The 13,242-nt window shown below is 35.9% G+C and overlaps 1 protein-coding gene across 5 annotated transcripts in view; it reads right to left on the bottom strand.

Annotated features, from left to right (window-relative positions):
- The window catches only part of ATG7 (autophagy related 7), a 131,575-nt gene that overhangs the window by 71,587 nt on the left and 46,746 nt on the right, over positions 1 to 13,242 (bottom strand). For all 5 annotated transcript variants that reach the window (XM_049826778.1, XM_049826779.1, XM_049826776.1 and 2 more), the window contains exon 18: positions 10,680 to 10,802. In XM_049826778.1, the coding sequence (XP_049682735.1) occupies positions 10,680 to 10,802 (123 nt within the window). The remainder of the gene's footprint in view (positions 1 to 10,679; positions 10,803 to 13,242) is intronic.

Raw genomic sequence — 13,242 nt, forward strand, 5'->3', positions numbered from 1 at the left:
GTCAGCATCCTGGGAAGGGAAAGAAAGGAGGCTGAAAGCCCTGCACTAAGAGGATCACAGTTTTGTCTCCAGATATGCACTTGATCCCTCTCAGTACTCAGAGGTCCCTCTCACAAACTTCAGCTTCTTGCTTAGTGACTATCCTGTCGTCACTAGAATTCCAGTAGAGGGACTGCATTCTTAAGATAGATACAGTTTTCTGAGATTACTTCAGGAATGATGAACATTGTTTTTCCTGTTATTACTCAAACTCATATGGTTCTTCTGGGCTTCCTCAGAGCAAGACATCAAGAGTTGGGTTCACAGAAAAAGAGTTCAAATACACAGTAATTTTTAAGAGCACTTAGTCATTGCAAGCTGTGATGCATCTAGATGTATCATTTGGCTGGGTCTCAATGTAAAGGAGACCTGAGAACTTTTTGGTACTCCTTGTGCAAAAAAGGGACGGGGACAGCTGACAATTTCATAATCTCTACTCCCACAAAGGGGAAGTGCAAGAAGATTCAGAAGAATTGATTTTTGGGGGCAGAAAGGTTAACCATTCAGCTGCCTTAACCTTCCCTGCCCTGCCCTTCACACAACTTGAATTTTAAGAAGCTTATGTCTCCTTACTCTTTTCTTTGTGGGCATAAAAATGCCCTATTTCAGTAACATTAGTATTTGGAGCATCAAAGAAGCTGAAAGCAGAGGGACACATTAAGACATTCTTTCTGCAGGAACAAGATCATAATCACTTGATAATTCTCCTTTTGTTTATCACATACGAATAGTTAGTGCTGCAGTTACAGAGAAAAATCAGATCCCAATCACGGTTAACCAATTACCTTTTTATGACAGAACCATAAAATGAACCTCTAATCAGTGCAGATTACCAATATGTTAGAAAGTTATTCCCCAAAAGTTTACTCCAGGGATTTATGAACCCAATTACCATGAGACACAGAGTACTCTGACAAGGTTTTTATTTTTATCTATATGTTATTGTTACTGTCTTCACTAAACAATGTGACTTCAGTGGCATTCAATTTCGTTAAATCTTATCAGGATTACAGTCTGGTCTTGCTTATTCACCTTGCAAAGCAGGCACTGACAGGAATCAGGGACTACCTGAATCTTGCGAACAACAGGAAAGGAGTAGGCACGGTACATTCTCTATATTTCTTATCAGCTTGCTGTTGCCTAAACCCTTGGAGCCATGGAAATCCAAAATCCATCAAAAATACCAAATATCATTATGGTATTCAAAAGAGAAATATATGGTATCTTGATTTAACATAACAGGGATGTGTGGATTTGACAGCAGCACTGTTCAAAGGCCATTTCAACCAGCTAAAATAATATCTTTCAGACAGATGCAGAGGGATAACAAGGGCAAGTGATGGGAAGATAGGTTTGAGTGAACATTTCAATAAAACAAAACCAAAATCTGTAAAGCATTTTCTATGTCAAGGCAGCTGGACAGCTTAATATTAGGATAATATAAATAAATATAAATGCTGTAGAATAATGTTGACAAATTACAATATGTATTAATGACCTCTTTTTCTGCGTGTATCAGGGTACTCTCTTCTGTATACACATAGTAATGAAAGAGTGAGAATGTGAGAGGTAGACTTGCACGCTATTATTCTTACTATTACTGTCTGTTACCACGTTTTTGATACTTTTTCCCCCTACTATAAACTTTGATGCTGTATTAAATTTAAGATTCATAAGCAGCACTCATTTTAACTTTTTAGTAACAAACTGCTGCAATCTGACTGCTGAAGTGCATAGCTGAGAACATGGAGAAGTTATTTTACCATTTTAAGCAAGATAAGGAGATCGAGTATTAAACCTATTACAGGCCTAAATTAAGGCTCTTACTAGCCAGGTAACAAATATCTCTCTCAAACACCTGATTAGTGTTATAAAGTAATAGTCCTCTTCCAGACAAAAAGAAGTGGAAACAGAGTACAAGGAGAGAACAGACTACAAGCCAAAAACATTTGGATCCAATTATGAAGAACGATTTTAGGATCTCAGTGTGTAACTCCCCATGAATTTCAATGTGTGAGACTCCTAGAAAACTAGGCCAGAATTTATAGGAAATTCATGTTCGTGACTCCACTGTTTTGAAGTGATACACCACTTCAGTAATTCCATATCAGTTTTTAGGCATGGTTGTTCAGCATTGCTGTGTCTTCAAACTCTGGATAATCCTTAGGGAGAAGGAGGAAAAGCACTTTGCAAAACTCTACCTCCATGGGCAACCTAGTTGAGTTTTTAACTCCTTTGATCATGTTTCTTTATCTTTAGATTATTAAGATCACATTTTGTGCCTGGATTAGTAGATTTTGTGTCTACGCCTGCCAATGGAGCAACCAAAACACTCAAGACAATATTTCCTTACCTATATACGGGGCAGGTGAAACAGAAACATGAAAAATTACACCAAGATATTATGCAATGGAAATGGGCAGCGCTTCTGTCCGTCAAGTATCAGAAGGGTGGGAATGCTCCAGGAGAAACAGTTTTACCATTGCTACATAGGGAAACATACACTTACTGTCCAAAGCAGGAAAAAAAAGGAGGGATAGGGAATGTGGAACATGGTGATAGTGTTGTGCTGCATTTGCACATGCTGCATGCCCTATCTCTAGTTAACTCCAAGAAACCACTCTTTTTCAGTCCCCCCCAACAACATCTGACAGTTGGCTCCTCACTGCTTTCTCATTAAGTGCTTATTAAGTATTGTTAATAATTTTATGAATCCTTCACAGACTTCAAATTGCTGAAGTCCTCACTGCCATAAGAGGGTATGCCCACATTGTGGAGATGCTTTAAAAGTACCAAGTCCCTTACTCACTAGATTAGCCATTCCAGCTACAAAAGTAATTTGTAGCTTCTTCACCTTGTCAGACACTGGCAAAGAAATTATGACAGAATATTGAACCTGTTCAGTCATATTAATGCTAATGCATTGTGATGGATCATTACATGTGAAAATTGGGGGTATGTCTTCTTATGCGTTATGGAAGACAATAGTAAAAAATGTAATTAAGTGTACTAAGTACCTTAGAGGCATGATTAGTTTCCAAAGACATCAACAAATCCATTTTTCAGATTTTACAGCTTCAGTATAGCAGTTCACTTCAAAATTTTGGGTGCTACGTTCATCATTACCTAAATATATTCTAAAATCTTAAATAAAGTACAATTTAATATTCTTTACTATCATGGCACAAATTGAAGCATTACTTCATCTGTTCAAATACTCCTTGTTTAGATACTGATCTAATGAGAGCAATTAAAATAATTCATAAAGAAGAAAACTAGTGTACCTTTGCAACAGTACTTAAGGTGCTGTTATTGTTAAAACAGGAGACATCAGAAAGCACAGACACTTTGAGCCCTCTTGGTAGAGAATGTCTGATACTGAACAGTACTAACCTCCACTGAACACTACTGTTTAGAAAGAGGACAAACAATCCTGACTTATTATCTATACAAACCAGTACTCAAAAGCTGCATAGGCAGTATCAAGACCAAAGACTAAATATTAATGCTACAGCAGTTTCAGAGCACCTGGAAGGTGCTATAGTACTACAGCTATTTTTTTTTATAGCTATTTGTTGCATAACTTTTTCTCTGCCATAAAAGTGGATTAGATTTCAAGTTTATTCATAGCAGTATTTTCCATTATATAGCTACGCCAGATTTACTGTGAAATTTTATATACAGATAAGATTTAAATTCTATCAAAGTTTTGGCACTATGACAGCAATTCACAGTTCAATATGTGAAAAAATAAAATATTGTCATCTGTTGTTAACCCAAATGCCATTATTCCATTTCTTTCAGTGGTTTTGGTCTAATTTTTTTCCATAAATTTGAAATTTCAAACAAAAAAGACAGCTTGATATCAACAGCAGTTTAAATAAAATAAAAAAACTTCATTACACTGCATAGTTATTATTTCCTCTATCTCTGCCCCAAGTATTAATTATTAGATTTGAATTTGCGGAGTTTCATTTAATTTGACTAATAACTATACAAGTTTAATAGATCTATCAATCTAGGCAGCTAATCAGTAGCACCTTTTATTGAAGGATGCCAGCATTTACAAGTCAAAATTTGCAAGTAAAAGTATTTTATAAGGTTGTTTCATGTTTTTGAGACAAGGTCACATAGGATGTTTATGACAATATAGATTTATTCATTTGAAGTGATATGGGTAGCGTTTCTATAGCTGTCCTCACTTTTAAAATCTTGCTTTGGAATTCAAGCATTAATGAGGGTTGATTGATGAAAATATGTTTGTAACTATTACACACCAGGCTCTGGTCTTGCAGGACTTCCAGCTCAGAAGACTGGCAGGCTCTCATTCTTGAGATCTTCCTTGAAGCGTTCCTGTGGTACGGTCCACTCACAGAAATCTTTCCATTCTGTGCAACCCTACAATCAACTGTCCTTCCCCTTTCTTTCCCTTGGCTTCAACTAAGTAAAAAGACTGCATATGGCCCTCACTGGCCTGAAGGGACAAATATATATTTATTCAAATATATTATGAAACGTGAGTATTCGTGCACATTGGTTGCTGATGTAAGTCCTAGGAAGAGCATTTGAGCATTATTAGTAATAATAATTGAAGTTATGAGTAAAGTTATCAGGGGAAAGACAAAGAGCTCATGTTTTGCTACAAAACAGAGGAAACGCTTCACAGATACTTCTAAATTCTTCAAAGAGCAGCATAAGGTATCAACATAAAGACCATTCTTGGGCTTGTTCAAAGGCTATAAAACTCAGTTTGAACTGCTTTGTGTTGATGTAACAATTACCTCTCCTTGGCAAAATTTCAACAGCAGAAATACCATAGATTCAGCAGAACACTGTGTGAAGGACAGACTTACTAAATCTGTAATAGCAGGTAATACCAAAGCATAATAACCAGAATGCATTGGAGACTTACATACATTTTTAAACCTACTGTAACCAAGATTCATTTCTCATTTGGACTGTGTTCAACAGGCATTTTATTGCAGAAAAAGTTTACCATTATTTGAAGATCTGGGAAATACTGCTTGATGAATGAAGAAAAATGATGACATTAATTGACATCATGAGAAAACTCAAGAAGAAAAAAACCAACCCACCTCCTGAAAGAAAACAGATTAATCTCTTAATCTCTTAAGGAAGAGATTCCAGGGCAGGCCTGGATCTGTCAAAGTGAATTTCTCCTGAAACGCACCAGATTAAAAACATGAAGGAAAACAAAAAAGCTCACAGACACAGAAAGTCTCAAATATTAATTTTGGTCTACCTATCAGTAGTGGGTTTTTTAAGACATTTTCATAACATCAAGTAAAATTCAATTCTGAATACTACTTGGCTAACAGAAAAAAAATGTTAAGTTACAGAACTTACTATTATAATATTGTGTTGGGTTTTTCTGTTTTGTTTGGGGTTTTTTTTGGCTATTCATATGTTATTGTTTCAGCATCAAATACATTGCATAATATAATGCAGAATCAGAAACAAGCAGGATATTTTTAATAGCAAAGCACATTGGAAATTCTGAATTTTCTTCCAAATTTGGATAAGCACAAAGATCACTTTTAATACCAGCTGCCTATTATACAACTAAGCCCTGTTCCCCAAGAAATAGCTGAAAAAATGGTCAGGCACAAACTTCAAGTAAGTGCAGAATCAGAATGAAGAATGGTTTTGCACATTTTCTCCTATTCAAAGAGCTCAAAGTACTTTACTAGCATGATTTTTTTTTTTTTTTAATTAATCCTACCCTTCTACAGGGTAAGAGTTCTAATCGGCATTGTTTGGGGATACAGTAAACCAGCACAGCAAGGAGATTTTGCAAATACGAAATAGGGTTCTGACCTCACCAACTTGTCATAAAAACTATAGATACTATGGATCACATTGTAAGAGACAAAAAAACTTGAAGTACAAAATTACTGAAGTAAAATAACACAGGCATCATGACCTGCTGGCACCAATATCTGACCTTTATAATCACATTCAGAAACATGAACTCTGGTCCAGATTTGATTTTTACCAAAATCCTTTACCATCCTTTATAATCAGTCATAAAACAAAGTGAAACTTTTATTTCTTTTATGTAATTTATGATTTTCTTTCATCCTGATGAAAGCAGAAAGTATAGTAAAGCTTCCTAAAGCATCCAAGTAATTTAGGAATTGAAATCCAAAGTAAGAAAGTATGTTTATACTTGGGTCTTATTAAGAACAAAGGGAAATTCAGTTTCTGTACTTCTGAAAATGGATATAGCTGAAAAAGTCTTGTATAAAAATTCAACTACACATACTACAGTGAATTCATGGAAAAATTTCACTTTTGCACTCTTATCGCTCCTCCTATCAAAACTTTTCAATAGATGCCTCACTCCCAGTGATTTCAAGGGTACTTACGTATGTTCAACTAAGGATAAGCCTGGTTTGTTTGCTTAACTAGGCCTTCAAGAACAGTGGCAGCTGTTTCTGAAGAAAAAGGGCAACAATAAAATGAGTACCCTTAAAGAAGTAAGTTTCTTACAAAATCTTACAAATGGGAAAGTTTCTTCCAAAACTATGGAATGATCTTGACTAAGGGTTTTATTAATGTGTCAGTTTTCACTTCCAGAAGTGTGCCACATCAGTAAAAATTAATCTTTAACACAAGAGTAGTTGAGTGCATATCAGGAAAGCTGTAATTTTAGACTAGATTAAATATAAAAAGCTCCCAACCCCAGCAAAACCCAATACATTTTGCAGGGTTAAATCTGGCAAATGTGGCAAGCAAACGAGCTGGTTTTAGAGATGCACCGTGATATGTAACTGTCATAGGGCAGCCCAGCCAAATTCTGAACTGGAAGTCATTCAGTTCGTTGTTGTTCTGTCTCCAAATCAACACCTCCAGTTTCTGATTAATAATTCAAGAGATGCATAGGCTTTCTCTATTTTAAGCCCAGCTACTAAACTCAACTACACATTGAACAAATGTCAAGTTAGAAAGTTTAGGTTAGGAGTAAGGAGACAAAGTGATCTGGAAAAGAGAAGTGCAATTTTTATGTGAGCTTGGGCAGCTCCCGAAGTGAACTGTATCCAGTGGAAACAAGGTCTAAGTGCTGACGTGGGACTTTCCCACAGATTCTATTGGCTTTCAAAGCCATGCGTGTCATCAGAGTGTCTTGCTGAAGCTGTACATAAATATCTAACTGGTATTAAAAAAAACAAAAAGTGTTCCACAGAACCTAAATTAAAGCCAGATGTTGAAAAAGCAGACGCCTGAAATTTACTGTCATTTCAAGACAGAGTAGAAACACTTGCTAATTTTATTATTTACCGAGTAAATTGTCATGCTAAGGAAGTCATGTAGAACATTTATAATTTCCTGATGCATGTCATGTTAAAGAAATAGGTGCTCTATTGACTAAAACCCCTGCAATTAGTATGAACTTTGAACCACAAATGAAATCTGTGTTATGATTCCTACACTGGTTGCAGATTGAATTATGATTATATGCTTATCAGTCATTTTAAAAAGATAAGGCAAAGTATGTCAAGATGGTATTAATACCAATAATAATCAGGTCAACAGCACAGCACTGGAACAGGAAATCAAACAATGCAAGTTAAAAAGGTATTCAGTAAGTGAAAATCTTCCATATCTTACTGCAAATTGTATTGCTTTAATCTGGGCAAACGCAGTCTGTGCTAAGCATGTAGGGAGGTAAGGTTTTCATGGAAACTTCAGGCTGTCCAAAAACATTCTATTTAATGTAGTCAGCCACTCCTTCTGGAATATGCATGACTTTTCCAGAATCTCTTTTAAACAACTCAAAACTTAGAAGCAATTTTAAAAAATTAGTTTAGTATTTAGCTCATTAAAGCACGTATATACACACATCATGAAAGCAGCTAAGCATTTGTTAGGTGAATTAAAAAAAAGAAAAAGGTTAGGTGTATGATTTAACTTAAGATGCAATATGCTGAAGCATAAGACCAGCGTGACAAAACCTCCAGTTCTTCTGACCAAAACAAAACATTCTGAGCAAAACATTCAATTAAAAGCTCTTAATGAATCAACATTTTAAGAGTGATCCTTTTCAAAGAAGAACAAGATTGAGTAGTTTCCCTATCAGATGCAAGATTATTAGCCTAATATCAGTGATTTTATATATGGAATTACAACACAATTGTGACATCACTACAGTAATTTTAAGTTTGGATGACACGTAACTTTACAAATCTATTTTCTTTACTGTGGAGCAATGTCACTGGTCAAATTTTACTGGATAGGAGGAAAGGAAAATCTTCAGCTACTAGAAGCCATTTATATGGTCTCCAAAGCCAACAATCATCTACAAAATCTCTTTGAAGAGTTTGAGTGCAGAAAGACAAGTAACTTCTCAACAGAAAAATCAAATATTCTAATTACAAAAATAGGCTATACGTGTCTTATGAAACCTCTCACTACTTCCGTTGCAGCTTTTAGAATGCCATTTATCAAGAATGTCTTAAATCAACCTAAAGAGCACTGATCTTAACAAATCCAATGCCTCCATTTTAGAGAACACATTCTGCCAACAGCAGCTCCAAAGCAGCCAGAAACCTGAAAAACCATGTCGCAGTCTTCAAACTCAGCAATACAAATTGCACCAGCTGCACCGTATGAGAAAAACGAGCTCAAAATACAAGAACAATGCAGCAGAAAACATACTAAGTCTCTTGTCCACCTAAAAATTTTAATAACTGCCACAAATTATGTACTGAGGCAGTACAGGAGGACAACAAAACCACCTGCTTCAATGATGGCAAAATGTAACAAAAAACCAGGTTTTTTAATCTGAAGAAAGCAAGCATGCTCCAGAATCTGCAAATAATCTGCCTGTTAGACCTGACCATTCATAAATACAAACTTTATCAAGACTATTAAAATAGTTAACCCTGATAAAACAGATGAGTTTTTACAAAAATATAGCAATGCTACAGGGAAGCAATCAAGAAGAGTCACTGGTTCTATGGTAGCTGGGCTAATTTGAATGCATTAGCTTCGAAAATATTTTGTACATCAGTTTTTCCACCTATAAGCAATGATTTCACCACATAAACCTCACTGTTTACCCCAAAGATTTTTGAAAGCACATTAATTCCATTTTTTATGTTAAACTTTGAACTACAGTAAGTTTCAATAAACTCACACCAGACTTTACATTTTTCTAAATGATATAAAAAACCACCTGTATACATTCTGAAGCTGCAAAAGAAATTTATTAATTAATATCTGTAAAATAATATATTACTAACTAGGGAAATTTTAATGGTTTTTAATGCTGTCATTAGCAGTCCAGACACTTCTTAGCAGCCTAAAAGTCAGGTATAGCAACCAGACTACAATCACTCTTATTGTTAATGAGTAGCACCTGTTAAAGGGTATTTGTTTTCCTTTCTTAGATCCCTCTCTAATATATATTGAAACTTTTTCTAGGTATCATCAGGCTGATTTAAGAATGCATCAGGTATTTCACAGTTTAATGTCTCCAGCATCTGCTCCAATTATTTTAAAAGGCTAAAACATGAAACAGAGAGTCAAGTCATCATTATCCCCCACAAACCTTATTAAGCAACACTGTTGAGCCATTTCCAGCTGAATAAACAGCTATACCATTTGCACAGGCTACAGTAACAGAATAATCACATCTCAAAGCCAACTTCAGAAACATCCATGTGATACAACTACACCAAAATTGAATTATAGATGTAGAACAGTACAGACATTTGCAGATGGACTAAGGATTACAAATCATTACTAAAATACAATATTAAGACATACACCTGTTTCATTTTTTTATGGAACAAACTCAATATCACAACTCTTTAGACACAGTTATTGCCCATGAGAACAAAACATACCCTAATTTCATTCCACATTACAACTTTTGTCACTAGACAAATAAACAGCATTCTTTTTCCCACATTATAATCCATCAAGCAGTATAATAATTACATTTTGATTTACCTAAAATGATAATTGATTTCCTTATACCACATAACACAAGTCACTTTTTTTTTTAAAAGCAATACTTGAAAACTCAGATACAAAAAGTTATGATTAATTTAAGAGAATGTCTAACCTACCTAGGAACCTGTGTGAATACTGTGGTTCTTAGCACATAGCGAGCTCTGTGCTATCATGGCTACCTATAATCAGTACTTGTATACAGTACTTGTAATGCTTGCACAAACTGCAGTTTACCCTGCCAGTGAAACACACCCTAAAAGACAACAGACAGGAACTTTCCTGATATAAATTCAGAACTGTCAAGCAATAACTGTTACTTAAAATATTTCTGTAATTTTGCTAAATGTGACAAAAATAAAATTAATAATAATAATAGTGCTACACGTTTCTAACAAGACGTCAACACGCATCCCATCATCTATCCATGAACAAGAATGATCTCTCACATCCAACAATATTTCTTATTCTATAGCATTAAGAGGACACATCTCACTGGATGGAATAAGCACGTGGCTTATGTAAATCATCCTATATATCAAATACTACTGCTTGATTCTATCAGTGATTCATTTAATCACATGGTTATACAGCTGAACATAAAACCAAGCACCCTTTACTGCCACCTGTTTATTCTTAACATCCAAATTGTATTTTCTTACCTCAGCAGCCTGTGTCTCCTGGTGTAATAAAGTTAGACCTGTCAAGTCTTCTAAGAAGGAATGTGAAGAATTAAAAACTTTAGCTAGGAAATTAAACCCTTCTCGTTCATACTGGTCAACAACCTGTCAAATAAACAAACAGAAAAGGAGTTCAAATATAACACCCGTAACGTGATTCACCATCATAATTTTCTTGCAAAACAAAAGTACAATCTTTTTGAACACTCAGAAGATGACTGTACATTGCAAACAGGTAAAAATTACAGAGAAAGAATGATCTTTTCTCCCAAATCAATTTCTAAAGTGGGGAAGGGTGGAGGTAAGAGGAAAGAGGAGTGAGGTTTACGATTTACTGGTTTAAACATATTTTTAACCTTATAACAAGACATGATATGGCAAGAAGAAAAACTTAGTTGCAAAGTCACGAATGGAGCATTTGAGTTACACAAAACAGAGTAAAAGACTGTTCCAATGTATCAGTTAAGGGGAAGAACCATGTTGGGACAGACTGAAAAATTCTCCAAGTCAGTGTCCAAGTCCAACATCCTCTCAATCTCCAGAGATTCAGGATTCTGATACTGTTGTATTTTAAAGGACTCTCTATTTTTCTGCTCTAATCTTCCCAGTTTATCTTTTATTTTGAGAATCTTACAGAGTCCTACAAGATTTGTGAGGAAGGTTTTAGCCTATGCTCCTCTCAAACCCCTGACCATGAAGAATTTTATTTCATGCAGCTTTAGCTTAAATAACTATTTGGCAGGCTGATTTCAATCAACTATGACGGAGATTGAGGAAAGAAAAATATCAAAGATGAACATGACTCTACAAGTTTTGTGAAAGCAGGTAGCAAGAAAATGAAAGAACTTATGATTGAGCAATCCCAGTATCCATTGTTTTCCTATTTTTATTCTGAGTTCTACCACTGATCATTTAATATCCTGCTCTGCTGTCATCATTCTCACAGATGAAGCAGCTGAGTTTGACACACTGCAAAGCAACTTTTCCTATAAATATTCATGTAGCAGAGCAGGACGCATGCAGGGACTTCAGAAACACACAATATTTTAATAGAAAGGAGCAGTATATATGACATCGATAGAGATGCAGGGGAAGGATCATCAGTATCACCCCATACAGAGAAGATGCAAGCTCTTCAGAAGAGTCCATGGAATGGCTTAATCCATGAAACTGAATGCCTGCCAAAAACCTTGTAATGTGAAAGTTATCACTGCCTTTCTCAACACTTACATCTTCATCTCAGTCGTCATCCTCCTCAGATAATTCAACATCAGTTCAAGAGTGAAGGACAGAAAAGGGGGCTAATGATCAGGCATTTTCACAAATGGCTGTTATTTTTCAGAATGATGATAATTTCCAAAACCCAGCATCTGTAAAAGCCAGCACCTCTTCCAGTTGCTGTTTCTGATAACCTACTCCTGCTTCTCACCCTCCCGACCACGTATGCTGTTTCTGTGTATTTAAACCCTGTGCATGTTTTATGTCCCCGCATGAGTCCCTCTTTACCACATCAATTTTTACAAGCAACATTACATTGCTGTCATATCACACTTTTCAGAAACACATCCTCTGCAGACAGTAGGGAGCTTTTTGAAAAAAGCTCCAGCGTAAGCCCAACACTCATTAAACACCAGAGAATCCACAACCAACTACATCTCTAACTGCCCAGCCATGGGACAAGTACCAAAATCAGCCATCAAGATATGGTTCCAGGACTCCTGTCCTCAAAGAAATACCTGATTTTTCATCCTCTGATGTATAAATTTCCAAACAAATCACAATATTGTGCCCATCCATATCTTCTTATAGCTTACCTGTGCAAATCATGTATTTATTTTTAACTTCTCTCATTTTGGTGTAGTACTTGCAGAACAAGTGGAACACACAAAGTTCTTTTATACAGAACACTGCTGCAGGGGCTGTGGACAACCTTTTTTTCACTGTGTATATTCTACCCTTATTTTGGGAGAGAAGCAGTAAGAGAAATTTGTACAGCTTAGGTACTCCTTAAACATATCCACTCTTACTGGACGGACTCGTTCCCCATAACCAGGGGAATTAATTTCCTCTGGAAAAGAAGAAAAAAACCACCCTGGAAGGACTGCAGTTTGTTCTATTGTGAAATAGGCGATTCAGCAAAGTGAGCTCCATTCCAAGGTTTAAAAAGGAGGAGACAAGTCCTGCTACCCCTACCCCCAAAGAAGAAGCCATTCATCCTTCTTTGGACAATAGGGGGGAAAGGGGAGGGCAGGGGGGAGAAAACTGTTTCATTATGAATTCCTCTAACTCAACCAAAATCACAGCTTACTCTGAACAATGTTACCCTTTTCTAGTTTAACAGTCCCTAAAAGTCTCAAATAACCTTTGCACGGATAAATCTTAAAACTGTGGGAACTTGCACAGCCCAACAGCATTCTTCAGCAAAACATGTCCACTGAGTTCTACATGAATTCAAGCTCATTTAAAAAATTACTTATATTTAGCTGACAGACTGTAAGTTTACGAGTAAAAACCAACTGGGATCTGCACTCAGATCTTCATGCAA

Source organism: Accipiter gentilis, chromosome 23 (assembly GCF_929443795.1).
Source record: "Accipiter gentilis chromosome 23, bAccGen1.1, whole genome shotgun sequence".
NCBI classification, from domain to species: Eukaryota; Metazoa; Chordata; class Aves; order Accipitriformes; family Accipitridae; genus Astur; species Astur gentilis.